We start from the raw sequence: 27,257 nt of genomic DNA on the forward strand, positions 1-27,257 counted from the left end.
GGGATTGTGACCATGTGCTGGAGGGAGTTTGAACAGAATGTGTCAGTAGCTCTTGGCCTTTCTGCTTATCAGTACCATGCACAAGATGTTCGTCACGGGGAAACAGAACCTTTATCAGGCCATTCGGCCTCCCAGAATTGTGGGATTTATGGACTTGATGCCCCGACACCTGACGGCCCGCACCTCCACCTTGCCCAGTGCCTGGGGCTTCAACATGCCGTCCCGTCAGGTGGCTGGAGTCCTGTTCTTCGGGTCAGGCTGGTTCCCTTCCGGGGTGTCAGGCGTGCTTGGTGGCCTTCTGTTGATATGAAAAGTAAACCAAGTTAGGCCAGCCAGACTGCAAATGCCTCATGTAATCCCTCAGCTTTCTCATATGCCCTATCTTCACCGTCTTTTCTAACCAGAACAGAGACACAGCACAGAGTGACTTACTGCTGGGTCTAAGCGCCAAGACCCCTCTTTTTTTATTAAAAAAAAAAAGGAAAGACAGTAATTATGTGCATTTTAAAAAATGTGAAAAAATGCACCAAATTTTAAACCATTTGAATGAAGGGGTTTTCTTTTTTTCTTTTTTTCCTTTTTGGCTTATTTGTGACCAACAAACATCCACATTCTGCTTATATAACAAAACCAATTTATTAAGGAAAAAAGCATGTGAAGATACACGCAACTGACAATTTTGTCTTCTGTTCTGTTGCAGAAATTGAAGCCAAAGAAGCTTGTGACTGGCTGCGGGCAACGGGCTTCCCCCAGTACGCACAGCTTTACGAAGGTGAGCCAGGGACACTGTTTCTTTCTTTTTTTTTTTTTTGTTTCTTTGTTTGTTTGTTTCTTTTTTAATTAACATAATTATATCCTTGCTTCAAAATTATTATGGATCTATGGTTTATTTTCAGATACTTTATTAGTTACTGAACTATTTCATTCACTAAAATAACATAGCAAGCACCTAAGACCCCCACCACTCAAAACAAAAGCTAGGATCTTGATAAAAACCTCCGCATGTCCCCAGGGGTCCCTCTGCCGCTGCCACACCCGAAGTCACCATCATCCTGAAACCTGCTTACCATGTTCTTGCTTTCATGTTAGGTAGTTTTATTGAATTTTCCTAAAATACATTTTTCTAGACTTATTTTTCCTCTATAAAAAAGGCTATTGTGCTCTATGTAATCTTGTAGGGTTTAATATTTTCACTTCTTACACTACGATTTCTCCATTCTGTGCGCCCCCTGCGCTGCTTTGACTGCCGTGTAATAAATACTTCATTGCAGGGCTGTGGCACAGTTTATTCCTATCCACACTCAGGGGAGCACTTTGGTTTTCTGTTTTGCGTGCATAAACTGTGCTGTTTTGAATATTCTTGTTGTGGTCCATGTGCAGTAACTGATCTTGCATGGAAGCCTATTGCTGGCTTGTAATAGGATTACTGGGCAATACAGAGTATGTATATTTGATTTTATAATGCAGGTTTTAAAAAAAATGTACTGATTTTCGCTCCTACACATATCCTCAACCCTTGATATTACCAGACTTTAATTTTTACCAAAGGGATATGACATGATATCTTACAGAGTTTGACGTCCATTCCCCTAATGACTAATGATAGGACGCGTATTTCTTTATGTCGTGTGGTTGTATCTGTTTGCTCTTCTGTAAAATCTGTTGCCGATTTTCCCAGAGTTGATTATGCTTTTCTTCACGATTTGTAGGAGTTCGTTATTCCAAAGGGCAAGCCTCCACTGCCCAAGTGTCGCAGTTTGTAACTAGGCTCTTCACTTTCTTTGGATTGTCATTTCATGAATATGATTTCTTCTGTGGCATTCCATTTTGTAATGAACAAAAATGGACCTTTTGAAAAAATGATTAGGATCTAGGCTGAGGTTTCACTGCTGCATTTCCTCATCAGGGCCCTGGGGGTTGCTGAGGTGCTGGGGGCGAGGATGAGGAACGCCCCCAGTCTCCAGCCTTCACCAAGCCTCTGCCTGCCCTGTAGGGGTGGAGGTGCAGCGACAGGAATGGGCTGGGAGTTTAAGTGAGGGTGGTATCGCACTTGAACAAAAATGTTTAAGAAGAAAGGAAAATTTAAATCGAGTGGAAACCAAAAAATAAATGAGAATTGTGTGATATTCCATATCACGTCATTGAAACATAATGTATAGTTGTGAACTCGTGAACTCCATTTGAGGAATAATTTCCAGGCAAAGGTTGGGTGAGAAGTGATCCCAAATTGGGAGTAAATTAAATGACTTTCAGTTCAGTGCTTCTACGAGATTGAGCATTCTTTGTTTCCTTCATGTCACCGAGATGACCACACCAAGTGTCTCTCATTTATTCATTCACTTCTCACTCACGCAGACATCCATTTAAGTGATCGAGCAGCTAGTATGAATTCCGCACCAGCAAGGGGAGAATGCTACACATCATATAAAAACCAGACAGTTTAAGCCTCCAAGAACAACTCTAAGGGACTATCAGAATTTCAAACAGCAAGCATAATTTTGGTTGATTTACATTTAAAACTCTATCTTTTTCATCCATTAAGAAAGAAGGAGATACTATAAGAGACAGCCCACTGGGTCAGGCAGTAGGTAAAAGATCCAGTTGAAATGATGGCACTAAAATTTTTTCCATCAGGATGTTCACTTTCCTCACAATAAACAGTGACTTTAGCCCTGACCAGTGTGGCTCAGTTGATTGGACGTCATCCCACCAAGTAAAAAGAGTCGCCGGTTCCATTCCTGACTAGGGCAGACACCTGGGTTGCCAGCTGGGTCCCGGGTTGGGGGTCGTATGAGAGCCAACCCATCGATGTTTCTCTCTCACATGGGTGTTTCTCTCCCTCTCTTTCTCTCTCATTTCCCCCTCTCTAAAAAGAAATAGATCTTTTTTAAAAACAGTGATTTTAAAACGTGTTTTTAGTTCTTCTCTCCTTCTAGGATAATAGGACAAGCAAACTGCTTCCTGTAACAATGGCAGTGGGCTCTGCCTTGGAGCTAGGGGTCACTACTGACCTTCTTTAATACATGAGCAGAATTGCATGAGCCCAGACCAAGAGCGAATAAACTGTGTAAACTTGGAAGTGCTAGGCATGATCAGCAGGTTGCCTTGAAGAGGAATATAGGTGTGGGCTGGGGTGGGGCACGTCAGTCAGGGACCATAGATAGCGTTTCTTTCCCTTGCTCACGCAGCCAAATTAATTCACCGCCAAATTTACAATATCTGGTCTTCCTTATTGTAGCCCAGATTGAATGTATGATTTCCCATGAACATGATTCAGAATTGTGTTTTAATGTTGGACTGGGAAAAATATTTTACTGCTGCTCCATGTCAGAGAATATCTCCAATTACTTTTTTCTTTTTTCTTTCTTTATGGTATTTGGTTAACCTGCTGTTTATAATGAAGGAGGTGCTTATCTTTACCCATCAGCACGGAGAATATCTGTCCTCCAGCAGGACTTGTGGGGAGGGGCCCTAGTCTTTTGGATTTCCAATTCACAGCTCTACTGGAGATGGCAAACATGATTGCATTTGCAGCGGCCGTCACAGACAGGGCTGTGCTTTGTTCCTTTTGTTCTCCTGTTTAGAAATGAAATTTCCTTCAATTATGTCCATTTTGGGGGTTGATTTGCTGCCAAACAGCACTTTCTTGTGATGTGTGTGTTTGCCGAAACCCAGTGCCAGTCCTTGTCTTAAGGTCTTCGCAGATCCCCAAACGCAGACTGAATTTCCCAGGTTACGTTTCGGGGTCCCTTGGTGTTTACAGGTCTTGTTGAAGCATAAGCCTACTTTGGAGGTATATTGCTCTGGCCTGTCATTTTCCCCCTCCTTCCTGCCACTCCATGCAGGGTGCGTAGTGCACACACTTCACACACCAGCCCACACATTCCTTGTCTTCCTGTTCAGCTTTATTTTGGTCCTTGGCAGTTTTTACTTCCTGCCTTGAAGTCCAAGCTGGAAGTTTAAATCCTAACCTGAAGAACTCTGAGAACTTCTTCTATACATTGGTAAACCATCATATTTTAGGAAGGAGTTTAGGCAAAAAGAGAAAATTATTGATTTAATTATATTATTCCTCTCTGGCTTTTAACCCCTATCGACCCTAGAATTTTTGTGAAAGCAGAATTTTAAAATTAATTTGAATCGTGAAGGTAATCTAAAATATAGCCCTGGGTAAATGACGTTAGGAACTGCTAAAATAGCATGGTTGCTGTCTAATACACATTTAACAGGCTTGTGAGTTTTTTAATTTACATTCATAGATCTGATGTTATTCTGGAACTATTCAAAATACATCCTTTAATGTCAGTGTGGTTATTCGATAGAGTTATTGATGTCTTAACAATGAAATTCAAAGGCACAATCTGTAAACATCTTTGCAGTGTGCCTTGCTTGTGTTTACTGAGAGTTCACGTTCACTGTAAGTCCCTCTTATTTCCACCGTATTGGTGCCACTGATCATTTGCCTAAGAGACTTGGTCTGTAATGTAATGACGAGACATAATCCTGTAATACTAAATTTCATCCGTTTCTTCATAAATCCTTGGGCTGTAGCTCCTTCATTGGTTTTCTTATGTTATCATTCAGAGAACAGGATGAGTAATCGAAATCTAGCCTTCAGAAAAACAGCATCAACTCTAACGCTCATTTTGTTGGTTTTCAACATTGTAAATCAGAGAAGGTACTTTTAAGTGTTATCGCTAGAAAATTAATTACTTATTGATGCATCTGTAATACATGGGGAGGCCCATTATTTCCCCTAATAGCTGGACCTCCGAAGAAGAGTAACATGCTTTTATCTCATGGCGTTTCGAGAGCTGTCATAAATTTCTAGCGGTGCTTGCTTCTCTTCCCCCTCCTCTCCTTGGACTTTTCAAGGAGGATTTTTCAACAAGGAGTAGGAAAATGAATTCATTGAGTTGACTCTCTTTCTGCTTTTCAGTTCTGATGGAATTCAGTATTCCAACAGTGTTGAACTGTCTACAGATTAAGGGATATGGGATTTTGTTGTTCTACTGGCCTTCTGTTTTAGGGGGAGTTCTTTAAACTCCTAAAAAGCCAAATGGAAGTGCTAATAAGTGTTTAAAAACAGCACATCCTGAATTCTCTGGCTTTTGATGTTTTGCAAATAGATTGAGTTTATCACCACTTGCCATTGCTCTTAACATCTTGCCTTGGCCCAGTTTTCCGCGACCTCTTTCCTGGTCAAATGTGAACAAAAACACACATGGAAAAAAAAGAAAAAACCCAACCACATGAAAAGGGATCATCCTTCTTGTTAAATTATAATTTATAGCATGGGTCTATGGCCTGCTGATTTGTTTAAAGGTAGAAGAGGGTTTTGAACCACTTAACTTTGGCCAGAAGAGATACTTCAGTCTCCAAACCACTTCAGATTCTAAGCTCCTTTAGGACACTAATCAGAATTATCTTAAGTTGCTTTGTTCTCTTCCAGAGCACTTGATAGCTAGAAAATGAGGTGTTTGTTCTGCACACAGTAGGTATTCAAAAGTACTTTGGAATATTCTGTGCCCCCCACCCACTCCTTGCTAAACTGGATTAGTTTGGCAGGAACCTAGGGTGCTCAATAAATGCATTTGCTTTTATTTTTCTGTGTATTTGTCTTTTCAGATCTCCTGTTCCCTATCGATATTTCCTTGGTGAAGAGAGAGCATGACTTTTTGGACAGAGATGCCATTGAGGCTTTGTGCAGGTAAGTGGAAATGTCTCCAACATTTTATTTTACTTTATTTTTATTTTTAAAAAAAACACTGGGCTTATCGCCAAGATGGTATTTGCTTGGTTTTGTTCTAATTATGTTAGGTCTTTGATTAGCAAATGGGTATAGGGATTTACTACATTATAAATCATTGGCCTTTTAATTAAGATAAGTAAAATTCTACTATTTACTATTATAATAACACTGACCTAGGAGGTACTCAAATAATACCACTGCATATTCGATACCATATGATTGCTCGGGCAGTTAACCCCAGATGGTTCCAAAACCTGGAACAGGATTTTTTAAAAGGCAGTGTGATTGACTGCCCTTGCCCAGCCAGGTACCCTAACCGAGCCAAAGCTGCTGTCCGACTGAATGGAAATAACACATTCAGAGGGATAAATTGGGGGAGAGGGCGGTGACGTACTAGAGTCAGGAGGGAACATTGCTTGAATTCCAGAAAAGCTTCTCTGAACCTGTTCTGCTTTTCCAGGTGCAAAACAGTAACAATAGTATCAAATAAGGCGGTAGAGGTAGAGTCGTTCAGCCCAGCTGTTCAGGAACAGGGGCTAGGCAGTCAGGTTAGGCAGCCAATGAGCACTGACCTGAATGGAGCGTCAAACTGCCAGTCAGCCCTGCTCACCGTGCTGGTGGACCTGCAGGCTGCATTTCGTCCCAGTGCACGTAGTAAAACGTGTAGCAGACGATGATGGGATCCTGATCATCCTTCCAAACCCCAAGACATTTTGCTCATTTTAAGCCATTCACCCTTCTTCATTTTTCTCAAAACCTATAAAACCGTAAAAACTGGGTTCTGGAAAAAAATTGTACATGGACAAAATTTACATGCTGATTTGATTATAAAATTAAATTCTTTTTAATTTCAGTATTTAACTTTGAAAAACATTACTAAGAAGGACATATCCAGCATTTATTCCACTTTTTTCAGCAAAGAAAGCAGTGGAAAAATAGTACTGTGAAAGTACTTTTTTTTGCCTTTCTTACATAATACAATATTTTTTGAGGTGGCTAACTTAAGCAGTGGTTTTAGGGAAGAATAGGTAGGATGTTTCGAATGGAAGATGGAATGGACTACTTCTCTTGGCTTAAGAAAGAAAAAAAATGCCCTAATTAACCACAGAAACACTGACTTTTCAGATCCAAGTCAGTGAATGCTTGGAAATGTCCAGGGCTCGTGCACATTTTCTGAAAGGAACCCTGTCCCAAGCCCCGAGCCCTAGTACGTAATGTCAGAGGTGTGTCCTCTGCAATGAAAATGCATGCAGTCGAGGGAGGAGGGAGGCAGCATCTGGAATACGAGCTACTGCAGGCATTTTTTAAATGTTTTTGTGCTTAGCTGTGCGGCAGAATTGATTTAGTTTCAATCCATCATCGGTGATAACACGTAGAAATGAGGCCACTCCTACGACGTGTCTTGGAAAATATTTACACGTTGCATCACATTATCCGTTTCATACATGTGAAGCCACTTAGTGAGTGGGCCCCCGACCAGCAGCAACGGCATAGGAATCCGTAGGTCACAAAAAAATACCACTGCAGCATTGCAGCCCCAAAGGTCCCAATGAGATTCTTCAATACTTTTTTTAAAAGAACCATCCATTTGAAATTTTGTTTCCCAGCACTGAGGGGCAGGGTGTCCTCTGTACACCTGACTGTGGTGAAGCTACCTCCCGTTGAAAGAGAGAAATCGGTGCTCCTGGGTATTTTGTGAAAAGCCTAAGAACAGCTAGTGCTTGGTCTGTGTATGGCGTTCTCTGACCAGGCTTGGGTTTGCTCTGGGGCGTGAAATAGTATCTCACAGCGTACGTGTGAGAAGGGAATGCCATGGGGGCTGTCGGCGGGCTTTCAATCTCACAGCCAAACTGAGCACGTGGGGAAAGGCTTGAGATTGGGTTTTCTTTAAAATAGATGCATACACATCTCTGGAATTCACGGTGACAGTCGTCGACTTGTTTGTAATGGAAAACCCAAGGGCTCTTGTTCACATGTTCACAGAAATAGACTCTTTCATGGAAAATGACTGTGCTTATGAGAGGCCTACAGCAATATCCCAGGAAAAAGTGGGAGCACCCTCCTGCGAAATGCCAACAGGTTCTGGGCCGTCAGCCTAGTAGCTGATGGTGCTGTATCCATTCATTTGCTGCTGGCCTCTCCCGTGTCCTCAGCCCATGGCATTCAGGGGCCAGCAGACCGTGGATCTGGAGTGTGTTTTGAGTTTTTGCTTTGTTGCAGTGTTTTGAGCAGTTGATTTTTAAATACAGATGCTCATATCGCTACAGAAACTCAGTTGACGTTTTGCTTTAATCAAAGATTGAGTATTTAATATTTTTGCTTTAAGATATTTTTTAATTTACTTTAAGTAAAATAATTCTTCCGTGATTTTCCTTTCCTGTCAACCAGGCTCCCAACACAGACGTGTGCACACACACAGAGATGTTATAGGTGCTCCTGTGCACACACCAGTGCCTTGTTTAAAGGTCATTATAAACATTTGTACACTTAACACTTGCAGATCTTCATAGCTCCCTTGGTCAAAAATCTGGTAGGAACTGATTTCTTAATATAGTCTAGTTAGGGCACAAGACTGGTAGACTTAAAGTTTTCTTGAGAATGGTGATGATTCTCTCTTAAATGTAAAATTTGGTAACAACCAAAAGTATAATTATGGAACTACTCTGTTTTTTGGATTTGGAATGGTAACCAGCATTCTTGCACTCACACTGGTGAGGGATTTACCCGTTGGTTTCCTTGGAGAGGTTGGCTTTTGTCCCAGTCTTCTTAGCTCTGCTGTCTAATCCAATCCCAATAGTAAAGCCAAGCTTATGAGAGTCAGATTCAGTATTAACATTGAGAGCGATTGGCTTGTCCTGAAGCCCATGCAGACAATGCCCAAACTGTGACCTGCTACTGAAATACCTCTTGTGAGAGGTTCTTGCTCTCTCCCTCTAAAGCTTTCTCTCTCCTGAAAAATACTCCACATCGCTGTTTTCCTGTGGAGTTACAACTGACTCCTCCTGTAAATACTCTCCAAAGAATTGCATAAATAAGACAACAACCATACAATGATAAATAAATACTCATTACTATAATGGTCTAAAACAGCCCTCGAAATGCCTAAACCTTGCAGAGCAGCCCACCATCTAGTCGATTGTAACTTTGTTACTATTTCTGGTCTATTAAGAGGGAAGCAGGTAGTTTGTTCCAGTAATTGCACTAATTCCAAAAGAGTTGGAACAACTTTTATTTGTCAGGTCTTCCGAAAATTGTTTCTTTTTCTTTTCTCACTCTTCTCTTGCACTTTTTCCCTGTTCCCTTTTGGAGTGGGAGGCCCGGACCCCCGGTCTACTCTGCTTTTATCAGGGCCCTTAAAGCTCCCAGCAGCAGGGCTCCCCAACCTTTGATGGCCCACCCCTCAACTCCCTCCCGCTCAGAGCAGGGTGGGAGCTGCCCAGCAGATAAGACACACATTCCTGTGCAGCCCAGCCCTGGGAGGGCCCTGGGGGTGGGAACCACCTGCTTCTGGGCAGATGGTGCAATACCAGTGTTCTGCCACTGGTTTGAGGACTCACACTTAGGATAATTAGTCCTAGAGGGACCGGGTTTTAGTTGAGTGGCCTTGGATGAGATCGGTGACCTCCAGGCCCCCATTCCATCATCTGTAAAAAGCAGCTCAGTAACAATATCTATACCTTAGGGTTGTGGTGAGGACCGAGGTGAAACGATACATAAGAGATACAGGCATAGCACCTGACCCAGAACGAGCCCCCAGCTGGTGTAGCTGGAACTATTGTCTCTAAGGAGGTACCATCTCCACCAGTGGGTGTGCTTGGAGGTCATGGGTGCAGGGGCAGATGAATCAATCCCACACAAACCCCTGGGGGTAACTTTCAGGCTTGAAAATTGAAAGACCATTAGTTTGGCACTACTAAAAGAAAAAGATCATGTTGACCTTTTATAAAACTGGCCTCCTGGGCCTTTTTTGTTTGACTCGATCCTCGAGTTTGTGAAGTAAGCCCCTCTGACACCCCCATAGGCCTCCATGCCCAGTAAACTGGGTTATAAACACCGCTCAACCGTTAAAGCCCAAATGAAGTCAAGTGGGTGTTTGGTTCCAGGTGTGATTAATGAAACCCAGGCCTAAGACTAGCTGTAACCAGTGCAGATTCTTTAAACCTTGAAAACACTGAGAACTAAAACAACGTGGGTACAAGTCCTTTAAGGAATGATGCACCTTGGAGAGGGAGGGACCTTACAGCCACTCATTTGGAAGTCTGTGGACTTTTTCTTAGTTACTTGTTTTCTTTCTCTTCCTATCAACAGAGAGAATTTTCCTGATCATAGGTGCTCTGGGTTATCTTTGTTTATTCTCTAAACAGGCTACCACGTAATCTGTGAAATCAAAGGCAGTCTTTATCAGCAGGCAAAAAAACTTTCTAGCCTCCTGCGTGTCAAAATTGTTAGGCAAGTTGCAAGGGCAGGACTTGAAACAATAAAGCCTTGAAGAGGTCTCATGGTCGGTGAATTAAATGCTGTAATTCTGTTAAAACAGAAGAATGGCAATTGTAGGGAAACCCAGAAGACTGATGGTGTAAAACTGCAGATCCGTTCCTTTTCCTTTTCCTTTTCCTTTTCTTTTTCTTCCTCTTTTTCTTTTTCTTTTTAAAAAAGATTTTATTTATTCATTTTTAGAGGGGAAGGGAGGGAGAAAGGTTCATTTGAGGAAGACGAAGTGGTAACCATCTGGAAGATGTCAGAATTGGGGCCTGATGGGCTACCCTTCCCACTTTTGCCATATCAGTTATATCAGAAAGTAAAGGGTTTCTTTCCGCAGCTATTTCATTATATACCAGTGAGGGGTTTTTTCTGAGTATTTCATTTTCATTGAAATGAAATGAAATTTAACTTCACTTGTGAAATGAAATTTCACTTAAGTTTAAATCCACATTCAGAGTTACAATATGACTCCCACTCCAAAGAAGAATCTGATCCGAGTGCTTACTCTGGGCTCTGTAAGATTTTGACCCTTCCAGCTTCAGTCCACAAGTTCATTAGTGATCGTTTGCAATATTGCTTTGAGGATTCCAACCATTATTCTGTACTAAAACAGGAAGTTGGGAAAAGAATACCATGTTAAAGAGGGCTCTTACTTCTTTCAGTATAAGAACTCACTGATCTTTGTTTTAAGAACTCACTAAATTTTTCACAGGCTGTCTACAGTTATTATTTGTTAGACATGAGTAAAATTATCTTGTTGTTGTGTGTGGATTTTGACTCGAGACAGAACACTGTGTTTGTTTTACCGACAACCCACTTGGTTCCTCGTTGCTGTTTCTGTCTCTGGCACTTGTCTCTCGTCTCCATGTGCCACCCGCTCCTGGGTCAAGAGGTGTTTGTCCTGTGCAGAGCAAGAGGCCCCTGACAGTATTGGCCAGAAAGCCAGGGTTGGCCAGGAAGCCTATATGGGTTTTTTTTTTCGTATAAAATAAAAGACACATTTTTCATTCTCACCAATAATTTTGTTGATTTGGACATTTTGAGTATGTCGGCTGTCTCCCACGTGGTATCACATTGGTTGTTCTCAGTTAATGTCTCCATTTGGTCACTGTCAACTTCAGCTAGTCTGCTTGACAGTGGAGCGATGTCCACCAAGATCTCTCTCGCTCAAAGCCTCTCAAACCACTCCTGACCGGTTTGGTCAGTCACAGCACCTTCTCCACACATTGCACAAATCCTTTGTTCTTTCTTTTGTTTTTACTGCATTTCAGTTGCACTTTCACCGCTCTTGAAACAATAAAGCATAATAGGCTGAAAATGTTGAGTATTTCTTCCACCTTCAATATTAAAATGGCCATACAAAAATTCACCAATTTTGATCATTTTAAATGCACCCTGATATGACAGCTATCACCATTCAGCCTAACAAAATGGTTTCAAATGAATCGAAAGACAAGTAAGAGCTACTACAGTCATCTTATGGGGAAAAAACAGACAAACTTTTTGTCCAGCCCAATACCGTATATCGCATTGTGCCAGTTCACTATAATGGTAAAATAAAATGTAAATGAAAAGAATTAAAAAATATTTAAAGGTACTTTTAAGCTACTCAAGTTTTTAAAAAGTTTCTAATACTCTTCTAAATTATAGATAGTAATGGATTCAAAGAAACTCACTAAACACATCAACTGTTCGGGGGAAAATATTTATTCTCCTTTCAGCAGTGTCCTGTGTTTGCTAACGTTATTTCTTTGCTCTGTAGGCGCCTAAATACATTAAACAAATGTGCGGTGATGAAACTGGAAATCAGCCCTCATCGGAAGAGAGTGAGTATATGAAATGGACAGTGAGGCGGGAGGAAAGGGGCAGACCAGAAACTCAGTTATGTGTTCTGTATTAGGTTTTTGCTTTCAAACTCGTACTTTCTTGTTCTCTAAAATTGACATTTTTAATGTTATAAATCAATTGAGTTTACCAAAGACTCTGTAGTCTTAATGTAGTTGAGACCAATAGCTGCAGGCAGCCAATAAATTGTTTTTCCTACTGTATTTTTTTAATTTGTGATGTAATTGACATATAACATTATATCAGTTTCAGGTGTACAATATAATAGTTGGATGCTTGTATATATCGTAAAATGATCCCCACAATTACAAGGGGCACCCCCCAAAACAGAATTATCTTCTGGAAGGTGGTCCCCTTGTAGTACAGGCTTCCCCTGCCAGGTGAGTGTTCTAGGAACCCATCTGTGTCAGTGTACCAGCTGGAGTTGTTGTGAGAGGCTGCATTCGGCCTCAGTGATTTTTTTTTTTAATTTTTTCAACATGTTTGCCCATCTCATGGTGGGTGATTTTTGAGCACACCTGCCACACCACGCTGAGTGTTGGGTTTTTGACCAAAAGTGTCATGACCCCTGTGCTCCACCCTCCCTATTCATCCCATCGTGCCCAAGTGACTGCTTTTTGTTTCCCCAATGAGAAAAGTCCTCAAAGGGAAACATTTTGCCCACGTGGAAGAGGTGAAACAGAAAGCAGCAGAAGCACTAAAAGGCATCACAATCGATGAGCTTAAAACCTGTTTTGAGTATTGCATCAAATGGACAGTACTTTGAAGGGGACTGAAGTTTAAACATGTAAGAATAAATACACAATTTTTTATAAATAAACTCTGGGCTTTTGGGGTCTCCCCTTATAAGTCTAGTTAAACATCTGTCACCACATATAGTTGCCAATTTTGCTTCTTGGGATGAGAACTTTAAGATCTGCCCTTTTGGCAGCTTCCAAATGTGCGATACACTATTATTAGCTATAGTCACCGTGCTGTAACCACATCCCCAGGACTTACTTTATAACGAGAAGTTTGTGCCTTTTACCCTCTTCCCCCATTTCACCCAACCCCCCACCTCTGGCAACCAATCGCCAGTCTCTTCTCTGTATCCGTGAGGTTTCCTATTTTTGATCTAAACAGATTGCCTGTTTTGCCTCCTTAACTCAACGTAGCCTCAGGTAGTTGAGGCTGCTCCGTATGAAAGGAGTGGGGCTTAAGGCACAGTAGTAGACATAGCATTACTCCCTGCAGAAATGACGGCTAGTTCCCATACATAACAGTTGAGTATGTTTCAAAGCTGTAGAGATTTGAGTGAAGGGAGGAAAGGAACTGGGAAACAAGGGGTGGTAGGAAGTCCCACGCATTCTAGTCACGTGGTGACACATGACTGAATCAGATGGTATTTCCCTTTATGTATGAAATGTAAGGACCTTTTATGAGCTCTTAAGAGAAGAGGTGGGCGTAGTAGTGGGAGTCGGTGTCATAAATTAGAGTAAACAGGAATAAGTTTGGTCAAAGAACATACTTCTGATCGTTCAGAGCACAGATTTTAATTATCCTGGAGTCTCTGCAACAAGTTGCCTTGTTGGGGAACTTAAACCTTTTAGACCAATGAACTGGAGCCTCAAAGCCCACTGAGCTGTGCAGATGAGGCTACAGTCAGCGTTTAATGCTCTTGACTCATTGTCGTGTGAAATTTGGGCCGTGTGGCATTTCCCACACCAGTGGGGAAGATAGACATCATACTGAGTCATGCGTGCCTTTTGGCATTCCTTCTGAAAGGCTCAGGGGCAATAGCATGTGTTACACCATACCCCTGAGTCCTGCCCGTAAATCGAGCATAATCAGCAAAGATCTTACCTAGCATTGGTGCACAGTGCCTGTTGTCAGGGCTGGGAATTTAGGAAGCCTTGTGAAATTGCCTGCAGGGGGTCCTGAGGTTGAAACCTCACAGGACACTTGTGCGTTGTGTGCTCTGTGCAACGTGTCTGGTGGGGGTTGGAATGGAAAGAGCAGGTAAGAGAGTGAAAAGTACTGGACTGAAGACATGTGACAGCTTACCTTGCTTGGTGTCTCTGCCAGTCCGTTCAGAGAGCTTGTGAATGCGTGGGGTGGCTAAGGACTTCAGTTACCACTCTTCTTAGTGTTTGAAAACTACCCTTTTAATTGCAAAAGGGAACATAAACACACGCTATCAACAGACAGCAAAATTGGAGGCAGAGCAGAGGCAGCCCTACCCGCTCCTGCCCCCAGTTCAAAATACTTTGCATGCCTGGAATTTTCGCAGATCTCTACTGTCTCTCTGCGAGCAATTAAAGAACAGCCTATGGATCCCAGCGTTTCCATAAAATAACTCTCATTTAGCTTGAAACACTTAGTGCGGCTTTTTCCTGTTACATTCTTCACATGCATAGTTGTTTTTCTTTTTGTAAGTGATAAAATAAAGAAATAAGGAGGGGAGGGGGAATTGACCCCGACAGTGTATTATAAGCTGCCTCCCGAACCCCGGACCTCAGCATGTGCCCTGCCCCCTGCTGTTTGCCTGTCCCAGGGATGCATGGCTTTATTCTGTCTTTTCAGAGTGAGGATTCAGATGAGGATGAGCCTTGTGCAATAAGCGGCAAGTGGACTTTCCAGAGGGACAGCAAGAGGTGGTCCCGCCTTGAAGAGTTTGACGTCTTTTCTTCAAAGCAGGACCCCATCCCTGGGTCCCCAGAGGATCCCCATCTAAAGAATGCCCCAAGCCATGAAAGCATGCTGACGGACCTCAGCGAGCCCCAGGAGGTGGCTTCTGTCCGCAGCCTCAGCAGTACCGGAAGTCTCCCCACCCACATGCCCCCCAGCGGGGACACTGGGACACCCCGGACTAACTCTGTCATCAGTGTCTGCTCCTCCTCTGTCAACTTCGTAGGCCATGATGACTCTTTCTGCAGCCTGCCCTCTCCCAAGGAGCTGTCCAGCTTCAGCTTTAGCATGAAAGGCCACGAGAAAAATGCCAAGTCCAAGACGCGCAGTCTGCTGAAGCGCATGGAGAGCTTAAAGCTCAAGGGCTCCCACCACGGCAAGCACAAGGCGCCCTCCAAGCTGGGGCTGATCATCAGCGGGCCCATTCTGCAGGAGGGGATGGATGAGGAGAAGCTGAAGCAGCTGAACTGCGTGGAGATCTCCGCCCTCAATGGCAACCACATCAACGTCCCCCTGGTACGAAAGAGGAGCGTTTCCAACTCCACACAGACCAGTAGCAGCAGCAGCCAGTCTGAGACCAGCAGCGCCGTCAGCACGCCCAGCCCCGTCACCAGGACCCGGAGCCTCAGCGCCTGCAACAAGCGGGTGGGCATGTACTTGGAGGGCTTTGACCCCTTCAGTCAGTCCACATTCAACAACGTCGTGGAACAGAACTTCAGAAACCGAGGGAGCTACCCAGAGGACACAGTGTTCTACATCCCAGAAGATCACAAGCCGGGCACTTTCCCCAAGGCCCTCTCCAATGGCAGTTTCTCTCCCTCGGGGAATAACAGCTCTGTGAACTGGAGGACCGGAAGCTTCCATGGCCCCGGCCACATCAGCCTGAGGAGGGAAAACAGCAGTGACAGCCCCAAGGAACTTAAGAGACGCAACTCCTCCAGTTCCATGAGCAGCCGCCTGAGCATCTATGACAATGTGCCAGGCTCCATCCTCTATTCCAGCTCAGGTGACCTGGCCGACCTGGAGAACGAGGACATCTTCCCTGAGCTGGATGACATCCTCTGCCATGTGAATGGGATGCAGAGGATAGTCAACCAGTGGTCAGAGAAGTTCTCAGATGAGGGAGACTCGGACTCAGCCCTGGACTCGGTCTCTCCATGCCCGTCCTCCCCCAAACAGATACACCTGGGTGTGGACAACGACCGAGCCACCCCCAGTGACCTGGACAGCACAGGCAACTCACTGAATGAACCTGAAGAGCCCTCTGACATCCCAGAGAGGAGGGATTCCGGGGTGGGGGCCTCCCTGACAAGGTCCAACAGGTAAGAGCTTTTGTCCCCCCTCTCGATTGCAGGAGGGTAGTCAGGAAAGAACTGCTTCTGCTTGTTGTATAGGTGAAATAGGTTGATTTTAAGTCTGGCATTCGTAGCCATGGAAGTGCCTAAGAAAGAGGCAGACGGGGAAATCCTAGCATCCTGCATATCATTTAATGGGAAGATGAAGTAAGTTCTGTACAATAGTGTGAATGTACTTAACGCCCCTGAACTGCACACTTAAAAATGGTAAAGATGGCCCTGGCTGGTGTAGCTCAGTGGATTGAGCATGGGCCTGCAAACCAAAGGATCGAGGTTCGATTCCCAGTCAGGGCACATGCCTAGGTTGCAGGCCAGTTCCCAGCAGGGGACGCACAGGAGGCAACCATACCTTGATATTTTTCTCCCCCTCTCCTTCCCTTCCCCTCTAAAGATAAAGAAAATCTTTTTAAAATGGTAAAGATGGTAAATGTTACGTTATTTTCAATGTGCATCCTCTCGGTTCCTGAGCTAAGAGGCCAGTGGGCAGCCCCCTGCTGACCTCGTGACTCCCCGGGAAGAGCCCTGGACTCCCTGACTTTGCCCCGCTCTTCTCTCACAGGCACAGGCTGAGGTGGCACAGTTTCCAGAGCTCTCATCGGCCGAGCCTGAGCTCTGTATCCCTGCAGATTAACTGCCAGTCTGTGGCCCAGATGAACCTGCTGCAGAAGTACTCGCTCCTGAAGTTAACGGCCCTGCTGGAGAAATACACACCTTCTAATAAGCATGGATTCAGCTGGTAAGAGTTTAAACTGCTCTGTGAACGGTAATTGGAGATATTTTTGGTCAGCTCCTGAGGCTCTCCCTACACCGAGTATATGACAGTTCTGTCCTTTTAACCTCTTAGCTGACCTTCCTGGTGCAGTCAGTCACCCTTTGCCTCGTTGAGGCCAGGACTGGCTGATGAGTTTTCAGCCCTCCAAGTGACGAATGGTCAGTTGATGGGGTGAGACTGCATTGATCTTCCATCGACTTGTGCAGGTGTCTCCTTCCCAGAGATAGGAATAGCCCACCGTAGGTCAATATGCGCGCAGTATCAGGTCATAGGAGGTCTGTCCCAAAGGTATCCGGCCATGTAGTATGAAAAATAGAGACGTTTATGGAAGAAAGTACAAGAAACATTGTACATAGATGCTTCAGTCTCCTGCAAAGTAGGCCCCTTGGGACCTCACACAGGTCACCCAATCACCATCAGCTGCCCGGTTGTATTTTTATGAATCTCATTGACAGTCTGAAATCTGTTCCCTTTCAAAGATGATTTCAGTTTGGGGAAAAGGCAGAAGTCGCAGGGTGCCAAATCTGGGCTGTAGGGGGACTGAGTCCCCGGGGTCATTTGATGTTTCACCAAAAAATTGCACGCGACGTGATACATCAGTGGGCGCATTGTCATGATGAAGCTGCAGATCACCAGTTGCCCATAGCTGCGGCCTTCCGAATCATTGATTAGTTTTCATGAAGGAATGTCCAAGCTTAATGCAAAATCTGATGCAGATTTGTGTCTCTACTGGCTCAGTCATTTGAATGCACAGCCACACAGAACACATGTCTCCTGTCCCCACTGACTAAGACAGTGAAGTCATCATTGTTCGTGCATACACCTTCCAGCCCACTCTCCTTGGCTTCCAGGTTACATCGGTGTCATACAAACCCCTCATTATATTAACAAACAATGGCTGGCCTTTTCCAAACAGACCCCCCTATTTTGGAAAGAAGGAAGGAAAAATGTTGTTTAGATCATAAGGTGTTACGAGGAAGACTTTAAAATGCTCTATGTACAGTACATGGCTTTAAAATCCTGTTGTGTTTTTAGAAAGCATTTTGATGTGACTGTTTAAAACCTCACTCAAAAATCTACCTGTGCTAAAGATTTTAGGTTATGTTTGTTTCCAACACAGACTCTTGCACGGTGAATAATAAATCGAAGGAATTCACTGGTCTAAGGCATCATAGAGTAAAATATACCTGAAGATGAAATTTACCCGATGAACTATCCATAACTACTTACAAAAATATAGCCCTTGGTATGTGTAACTGTTGAGCTGGGTGGGTCATGGGTATGACCTACTATGTGCCCATCTTAATTTTTTTACTATCAGTGGAAAACAGAGAAATGTCTCTAGCTTGACATCCCAGCGCATTCCACGGTGTCAGTGGGGTATCCTTAGGTCTCTTTACTAATCTGAGTGTTTATTATCCAATTGCACAACTACTGTTTTTGCTAAAAATGGGGACACAACCTATTTCACTGGCTGTGCTCTGTAGCAAGCCAGAGTGGCCGGAGAGCCAGCGGAACAGCGTCACTGGGCTCCCCTCTCCGGGACTCGTAGTGCGTTTAACTTCAGCATCAAAGCATCTCCTGTTCAAAGGCAGTTATTATGTGAGCCTTGCTAAATACAGAAGTTGTTTGTTCTGAATGACAGAAATAAGTATTGACCGGTTTATCCCCACATGCTTCAGATTCTCGGTGGAGATCGTAATGTGTTCTTTGCACATTCCGCTGCTGGGCTCTGCTCCCCCAACAAAGCGGGTATTATGCACACTTATAGCCATGACACCGTATACTTAACTGTATGGAAATACAAATTTGGCCCCGCGTTTCAGTTTCACCTTTCCTAGAGCTATAAACAGCACCATGCCGTGGCTGTTGGTCAGTACTCAGAAGTCAGGCAGTCTGTCTCCTGCCACGGTCCTCTGTGCGGAGAGTCCTATTTCCCTGCTGGCTATTTAAAACTGCATATTTGACATTCTCATTTCTGAGTTATCCACCCCCCGCTTGCCACCAAACCCTCAAGAATCTGGAAGTCCATAACACTTTTTGAGTTCTGGTCAGTTTTTCCAGTGAGTCAAAACTAAATGTAAAAGCCTCACATTGTGGGATGCATGGAGTAGGGAGAAATTTGACACAAAAGTCTTTTCCTGATAGTCCTGGCCCTTTCTTGTCTCATTCACAGAGGTCGTTTGTAGAGCATGACAGGGTTCAGTGAGTGGCAGTAGTCTCCCTCTGTCGCCTACACTGCAGGGGCTGGACCTGGTTTCAGTGCTCCAGGGAGCCTGGGCCGGGCTACAAAACCCTCCTTGTTCTTCTCCGCCTTTCTTTAGGCACCCGAGGATGTTCTGTCCTCCGGGCTCATCAGCTGGAGAATCTGTTTGACGCCAGGTCATTAGCTTGGCCCCATGGTTGAGTTCTGGAGTTGGTCGTTCTGGGTGTGGCCAACAGCATGCATTGGCTTTGTCATCATCCTGCCTCATCTGATTCTTTTTTTCCCCAAACACGTTGGTTCTCATCGAGAACTTAGAAATGATTCTTTTCCGTTTTCATGGTGATGGGGAACTTGTCTTCGAATTCCATCGTGAAGCACCTAATTAGGGTCTTGCATTCTATCTTCTGCGTCTGTTCCTTCCTGTACCGCCATTCTGTAAGGAAGCCCATTCTGGTTCCCTTAAGAACATAGAGCGAGTTCTCAGGGTTAACAGTGGAAAGGGAGTCCCCAGGTGGGGAAAGGGGACTGGCCTCGCAGCCCCACCTTGGAGGAGATCTATAACCGCGCTGTCCAACGGAGCTTTCTAGGGTGGTGGAAATGTTCTAAATTTGCACAGTGCGGTATGGTGGCAACTGGCCACAAATGGCTAGTGAGTGCTTGAAATGTGGCTAGTATAACTCAGGACCTGGTTTTCTGATTTTATTTAATTTAAATTTAAGTAGCCACCTTCCTGACACAGGAGTAGGGTTCACCTACGGAGGTGGACGAGAGTGGACAGACGAGTAAACATTATCCTCTTCCCACCAATGTTCTTTAAATAGGGCTGTGCCCAAGTTCATGAAAAGGATCAAGGTTCCAGACTACAAGGACCGGAATGTGTTCGGGGTCCCTCTGACCGTCAACGTGCAGCGCACGGGACAGCCCCTGCCCCAGAGCATTCAGCAAGCCATGCGCTACCTCCGCAACCATTGCCTGGACCAGGTGAGAGCTGCTGCCTGCCTGTCCCACTCCGTCGCCCAAGCCCAGAGGCGCGCTCCCTTTTCTAGTGCTGCAGTGAAGATGTAGCTTTCCTCTGGACACGTACTGTTTGTCTTCCCACAGGTTGGGCTCTTCAGAAAATCGGGCGTCAAATCCCGGATCCAGGCCCTGCGCCAGATGAATGAGAGCACCGTAGATTGTGTCAACTATGAGGGGCAGTCTGCCTATGACGTGGCAGACATGTTGAAGCAGTATTTTCGAGACCTCCCCGAGCCACTCATGACGAACAAACTCTCGGAAACCTTCCTACAGATCTACCAGTGTAAGTGTCCTTCGATCTCAACACTGGGGGGAAAATGGGACCAGCTGAAACCTCCAGCTTCCTTTGATGTCATTCTTTGGGACCCACCTGATGGCCTCCTGGAAACACGTGTCATCTGTTTCTTCCTTGCCTCCTGGTTTGTGGAAAGGTTTCTGTAGATCTATGGACTAACACAGAAATGAATGTCCCTGGTCATCATTCTCTAATTGCTGAAGCAGCGGTATCTTTTTTTATTCTGATTCCATAGCTCATTCTTTCACTGCTCTCTAGAACAGGGTCGTCTAAGAAACTTAAAAGGGCAGGTACAGAGATCTCTCCACCTCATCTGTGGACATTTCGATTGCTTCACGTCTCTCCAGCAGGACCTGTTGTGTGTTTAAAATTTCACAGGTGTCTTGAGTGTTTTGTCTCGGTGTAAAAATGAATAAATCATCTTTTTCTGTTATTCGTCTCAGCTTCTGCCAGAAATACTTGGGAAAACAATACCCATGCCCTTCTCACTTTTAAGTGAAGCTTAAAGCAAACAGTTATCTAAATTAATGATCAAGATCGGGATTACAGCTTTTGCAGCCGTGTGTTTTTCTTGGCCCAGGGTTGCATTACAGCAATGTAATTTGAAAGCAGCCTCTCTCCGAGCTCAGATTGTCTGGAGCTAGCGTGTTGGGCGCTATTTTATGAGAAATGGAGCTGGTCTGGATTATTTCATTATTTGTTTCATCCTTTCAGATTTTATAAAAACACAGGTCACATTTTCCCCACCAAGGTATTTGTTATGTATTGTAACCATGGAGCTGTTTAATCAGTTTGTCCCGTGGAGCTGCCTCAGAGTGACTTGATTTTTCCACCACATGCCTTTTTTAAAAGAGAGATTTGCCTGGAAAAGGAGACCCGAAGTTTGGGTTCTGCATTTTCTACATGTGTATTAGTTTATGGGTCTAGTTCTCAAGTATGTAATTTTACAGTAATCTCTCAGTGGGCTTTCGAAAACTTAAATCACCAGTCAAATAAATGTCTGTCCTTTAAATTGACTGAATATTTGAACGGCCCCCTTTTGTCATTGCAGGGATGAGCAGATAGGTTAAAATTAGGAAAGTCCCCAGAGATACCGAACATTTTGTAGGAAAGACTAAGAAGTCTCAGTTTTTACTCCTCTTATACGGAGCTTAGGTAAGATTTTTCATTGAAACTGAACAAAAGCAGAAGCGCATAACATTTTCAGTCATTCAGAATGGTAAACTGGGGATTTCTAAAAAGCACTTAGGAAAGAAAAGGCGTTCTGAAAACTACACAAGCAGGCCTCCTCTGGAGTTGAACTCTGAGGTGGCTTCAGGAGTGCCTTGGCATTGTGGGTGTTTAAAGTATTTTAACTCCTCCACCGGCAGGAAATACTTGAGGGCAGTGACGCTGGCGCAGCCCTAATTTCTTCCATATTAACCTCGAGCACACTCTCTGCAAGTGCTTGTTCAGGCCCGGGCTGGGCTCTTTGATGCTGCTGTGTTTGCTTTGGGACATTTCCTTGCAATGCCCGTGGAAAATCACTGAGCTGACGGGGAAAATGCTGCTGTTGTGCAGATGTGCCCAAGGACCAGCGCCTCCAGGCGATCAAGGCCGCCATTATGCTCCTGCCCGACGAGAACAGGGAGGTGCTACAGACGCTCCTCTATTTCCTGAGTGACGTCACCGCGGCTGTGAAAGAGAACCAGATGACTCCGACCAACCTGGCCGTGTGCTTAGCGCCTTCCCTCTTCCACCTCAACACCTTGAAGAGAGAGAATTCTTCCCCCAGGTACAAGTCCGCCTCCCTCTCCTTCTAGGGTTGTCCGCATGGTCTCTGGGGTTCACACCTAAGTCAAGCAAAGAGCAGTTGGGCCTTCTTCCTTCACAGCCCAGGTTCCTCTGCTGGCCTCTTCCCTCCTTTCTTAGCCCTGGGTGTGACTTCCTGAACAATCTAGTTTGGGGGAGAGAGATTAAAGTTCATGCTTTGCCATGGGGGTTGTTCACCCCCACCTTGCTCCCGGCGCCCTATGTAACCTTGTCATCACGCCCTCTGCCTGCAAGGTCACACAGATTCACTGAACAGGTAGATGGGGGGTGAGAGCCCCGCTGCCTTGGCTTCTGTGTGGCCAGGAAAGCCAAGCTCCTTGAAAGGAAGTGGCTGGGTCTAGAAAGAGCAAAAGATAAGGTTAAGCCTCAAAGTCAGCACCACACCTGGCGTGAGCCCACGGTTCTCAGAGTTTGTCCTTGGATGTGCACAAGGTGGGAGGGCCTGTAGAAGAAGTCAGAGAATCTGGAAAATAACAGAGGCCGATGTTTGCCCGGTGCCTATTCTGCCCCCACCACAGGATTGCAGCCTTGACATTCATCAACTTCCCCTTTAATCCTCATAACAGTCATAGCAGGGGAAGGTGGTGGTGGTATCTGTTTCACATAAGGGGAAAGCAGGTCTGTTAAATAAGGGGAATGTCAGTTAAGTAAGTAGCCGGCTGGAGCTTCTGCCTTACGTGGCTATTCCACATGACGGCCTCATGGTGCAGTGTGTGACCGAAGAACCACTAACTTGGCATGCCCCACGTGCCAGATCCAGCCAGCTGATCCCGGTCCCTCAGCTCCAGAGGAATCTGACAAATATTCTTACCTAGGAGCTTGGGACCTAGTTGTGCTGGTTGAAGCAGCTTTGCTTCTGGAAGGCACGCAGTGCTTAAATATCAACCAGTTCTAACTGTTGACGAGACATTCCGACTTCAATGGGGTGGGGAAGAGCGATGAGCAGAGGAGCGGCATCAGATAAGACGAGGGCCCTTTAGGAAACAATGGGTTTTCCCTTCGCCTTTGGGAGGGTCCTGTTTGTCTAAACTGGGAAGAATAGTGACGCTATTTACCCCAGTGGCCGGTGCCTCCCACCCCACGCCCCTCTTCCTGACCCGCTGCCCTATTTAAATAACCTGTTTAAAGTGATCACTTTAAATAGCCCCGATTTCCTAGAAAACAGTCTTCTTTTTCATTCGTGGGTTTTGTATGTTGTTGGAAAAACTGAAAAATTCTAGGGATTCAAGTAAAGCTCTCGTTTTTTTAGAAAAATGTCTTCTGGGAGATAATTTATAATATGAGTTTATTTTATTTTTTTAAAGATGTTATTTATTTATTTTTAGAGAGAGGGGAAGGGAGGGAGAAAGAGAAGAAAGCATCAATCAGTGTATCACTGCCTCTTGTGTGCCCCGCACTGGGGACCTGGCCCGAAACCCAGACATTTGCCCTGCCTGGGAATAGAACCAGTGACCTCTTGGTTTGCAGGCCAGCACTTAGTCCACTGAGCCACACCAGCCAGGGCTAAAGTTCTCCTGAACCTTTAATGACAGATAGGCTCCAGTGAAATGGTTTCTTTCTCTTCTTTGGATTTCCTCAGCTAACACACTGAATTAAAAGTAAATAAATACTTGAATCTTTCCCCTCCTATTTCTTCTGCCTAGGGTAATGCAAAGAAAACAAAGTTTGGGCAAACCCGATCAGAAAGATTTGAATGAAAACCTGGCTGCCACCCAAGGTCTGGCCCATATGATTGCTGAGTGCAAGAAGCTTTTCCAGGTAAGGAGTTAGGAATGTTGTTTGTTAAGGATAATGTGGATAGGAACAAAGTCTTAAAGTACAGTACTTGTTCATACCTTTGCAAAAGATCGTTTCTGCAGCTGGAGGTTATATACATAATCTGAGAGGGTCATTAGATATATTATAATATATAAGCTCATTAGAGTTAGTACATATAATGAAATTGCCCACTTCCATACCCACTAAAAAAAGCAACAAATGGTTTGAAATACCTCCTGTATCTGCAAGATGTGCCTTCGTCAACATAAGCCTCGTTTTAGTCCCTTTACCTGCTACCGGGACTTTTCAAGGATCTCTTACACTGTAATAAGCTACTCAGATGCCTTTTTAGGAAGATTGTTTGTATTTTTCTGATGCCGTGTGAGGTGGGCGGGGACCTCCTCCATCTGTTGGAAACAGAGCTGGACCGCCTGCACTGCCTTGAGGGTCCATTGTTTCTGCCCTGGCCCTTCCACGGATGGGCAGCGAGAATGCGGACAGGTGGATCGACCTCCCTTCGGTCTCGTGTCCCTCACAGGTTCCCGAGGAAATGAGCCGATGTCGCAATTCCTACACGGAACAAGAACTGAAGCCCCTCACTCTGGAAGCGTTAGGGCGCCTCTGTAATGACGAGTCAGCTGACTACCAACACTTCCTCCAGGAGTGCGTGGACAACCTGTTTAAAGAGGTCAAAGAGAAGTTCAAAGGCTGGGTCAGCTGCTCGACGTCTGAGCAGGCTGAGCTCTCCTATAAGAAGGTAAGTCCCCTTTCTGTTGTCAGCCAGTTGAGTTCCAGGGGGCAGGGCTTGGGTTCTTCAGAGATGAGACCCTGTTACCAATACAGCTCTTCACGGGCATCTGACACTCACACTCCTTCTTGTAGAGCTGGGTGGCCAGGTATTCAGATCCCCAGATGAGAGTGGTGAATTCAGGTATTCAGCCCCGTGAGGAATAACTCGTCTGACTTGTCAGAGGAGTCAGAACAGCCAGTGTGATCCTTCTGCCACAGAATCACCCTAGAGGGCCCGGGGAATTCTGTAGGCAGTATTGGGCTTTAGGGCCTTCTCTAACCTATTTAGATTTTTCCCATAATTGGGTGAGAATCCCCTTGCATGTCCCACTCTAGTCTTGGCCCTTTTTTTTTTACAAAAAGATTTTATTTATTTATTTATTTATTTATTTTTACAGAAAGGGTAAGGGAGAGAAAAAGAGAGGGAGAGAAACATCAATGTGTGGTTGCCTCTTGTGTACCCCTTGCCAGGGGCCTGGCCCATAACCCAGGCATGTGCCCTGACTGGGAATTGAACCTATGACCCTTTGATTCACAGTCCAGTGCTCAACCACTGAGCTACACCAGCCAGGGCTACTCTTGGTCCTTTAATTAGCACACAACAGTTGGGGGAAAACTTAACTTATTGGGACTGGAAGCCCTGTGAGGGCAGATGCATGTTGTAAGGTTTAGCAGGTATTTGCTGATAATGTATCTCTCGCCCTAAAAAGAAATAGACCATGAGCATGGTCTGGGTGGCCACGCAGGCTTAAAGGTGCAAATAAAGGATCCTCCTTCGTGGCATTGACCCTAATGTGGGTCCCAGGAAAACAGATGGAACAATTTTGACCTGAAATGACTCCAGCGGTTCTGTTCACGCCAGCCTACCCTCAGATACACTCAGTGGTGACAGCCTATTAAAGCCATGATGATTATCCACCCCCAACAGAGGACCATGTACTCAGCTCACAATCTGCCTTCAAAGCCCAGGCATGTGTGAAGTGTCGTAGCACTGAAAACTACTTCCTCTTTTCAGGTGAGCGAAGGACCCCCTCTGAGGCTTTGGAAGTCCACCATCGAAGTCCCTGCCATGCCGGAGGACATCTTAAAGCGCCTACTGAAAGAGCAACACCTGTGGGATGTGGACCTGTTGGATGCGAAGGTGATCGAGACCCTGGACAGCCAAACGGAAGTTTACCAGTACGTCCAAAACAGCATGGCTCCCCATCCTGCTCGCGACTACGTCGTTCTGAGGTAGGATCGTCCTCACTGGTGGTCGGGGCAAGGGTGAGCCTGTGTGTCACTGCCTCTTACAAGATGGTAACGTTACGTAAAATAGAATATGTGTCTCCGTTAAAGTGTTGAACCCTTGCAAATACAGAAAATCTATCTACTTTTATTCCAGTAATGGGTTCATCCCTGAAACGCTTTAGACTGTTTTGGAATTGAGCTCAGAGAGAGGCACATTGAATTGAATATGCTCCTTGGTGACAGATTCTTGCCCCTTTTAAGACTGCTGTTCTTGTTAGAAACAGCTAAGGATGCATAAGCCAGGAAATAACATTTGGGTTCCAAGTGTGCTGTGGCTAAAGCTGATTTAGGTCTAAATCCTAATTCTCTGGAGACATTGAAAGAAGAATTCCAAAAACCTTTGAGGAGTTGTCGCATCTTTAGTCCAGAACGTTCCCAACAGAGCATCACTCATTTACACGCTCCTGCTCCGATGCGGTTGTGAAATGTGAGAGTGGTTTTCAGGCGCACGGCAGCTGGGCTATCTGTGGAAGGACTGGCTGTGTGAGCACAGGCCCCCACTGGGGAAGGGGCTCTGCACAGAGCAGTCATTCAGGGTCCTTGCCCAATAGTTCAGAGGAGGCCGTCCCCACGGGGGTGGGCCCTCGGCCGTCTTGAAGAATGAGGCCCCATTTTCAACTTGGCCTCCAGGAAATTTGATGTGTTTCCTCTGGTTCTGTCTCCTACAGGACATGGAGAACTAATTTACCCAAGGGGGCCTGCGCCCTGTTGCTCACATCCGTGGATCACGACCGGGCCCCTGTGGTGGGGGTGCGGGCCAATGTGCTCCTGTCCAGGTATCTGATCGAGCCCTGCGGGCCCGGGAAATCCAAGCTCACCTACATGTGCAGGGCTGACTTAAGGTACGTTCCGATTCTGACTTGGTGGCTTGGAGTCACAAGAGACACCGAGACTGTTAGTCTGATGCAAAGAATGGTTCGAGTGAATACATGTGGTGTCTTGGTTACTCCATGAATAGAAGTGAATAAGTAACACCTTCATTTCCTGGCCTTTGGATACCACTTCCTAATTTTGATCCTTAGAAAATATGGCCCTAAAGTAATGTGGATATTGTGGTTCTGCCATGAATTTAAAGCTACAGGAAATGAGAGTCTGAACGAGCAAGCAGATGTTTCTCATTTTATAGTCAGAGGTGTCTGAATAACATGACATGCCCCTTTAGTAATCAACCAGGCCTGTATACTTTGCTGTAGATGTGTTGTGTTAGTATCAGAAAA

At 45.0% G+C, this 27,257-nt stretch overlaps 1 protein-coding gene across 4 annotated transcripts in view; it reads left to right on the top strand.

Moving 5' to 3' along the window:
- DLC1 (DLC1 Rho GTPase activating protein) overlaps positions 1-27,257 on the top strand; it is a 345,892-nt gene that overhangs the window by 315,684 nt on the left and 2,951 nt on the right. For all 4 annotated transcript variants that reach the window (XM_037055279.1, XM_037055281.1, XM_037055280.1 and 1 more), the window contains 12 exons: positions 701-772; positions 5,629-5,710; positions 11,997-12,060; positions 14,642-16,068; positions 16,661-16,837; positions 19,901-20,060; positions 20,181-20,379; positions 21,952-22,165; positions 23,847-23,961; positions 24,500-24,718; positions 25,766-25,983; positions 26,709-26,882. In XM_037055279.1, coding sequence (XP_036911174.1) covers positions 701-772; positions 5,629-5,710; positions 11,997-12,060; positions 14,642-16,068; positions 16,661-16,837; positions 19,901-20,060; positions 20,181-20,379; positions 21,952-22,165; positions 23,847-23,961; positions 24,500-24,718; positions 25,766-25,983; positions 26,709-26,882 — 3,121 coding nt within the window. The remainder of the gene's footprint in view (positions 1-700; positions 773-5,628; positions 5,711-11,996; positions 12,061-14,641; positions 16,069-16,660; positions 16,838-19,900; positions 20,061-20,180; positions 20,380-21,951; positions 22,166-23,846; positions 23,962-24,499; positions 24,719-25,765; positions 25,984-26,708; positions 26,883-27,257) is intronic.

This window comes from Sturnira hondurensis, unplaced genomic scaffold (assembly GCF_014824575.4).
Source record: "Sturnira hondurensis isolate 20B ecotype Veracruz unplaced genomic scaffold, ASM1482457v3 Scaffold0008640, whole genome shotgun sequence".
Classification (NCBI taxonomy): domain Eukaryota; kingdom Metazoa; phylum Chordata; class Mammalia; order Chiroptera; family Phyllostomidae; genus Sturnira; species Sturnira hondurensis.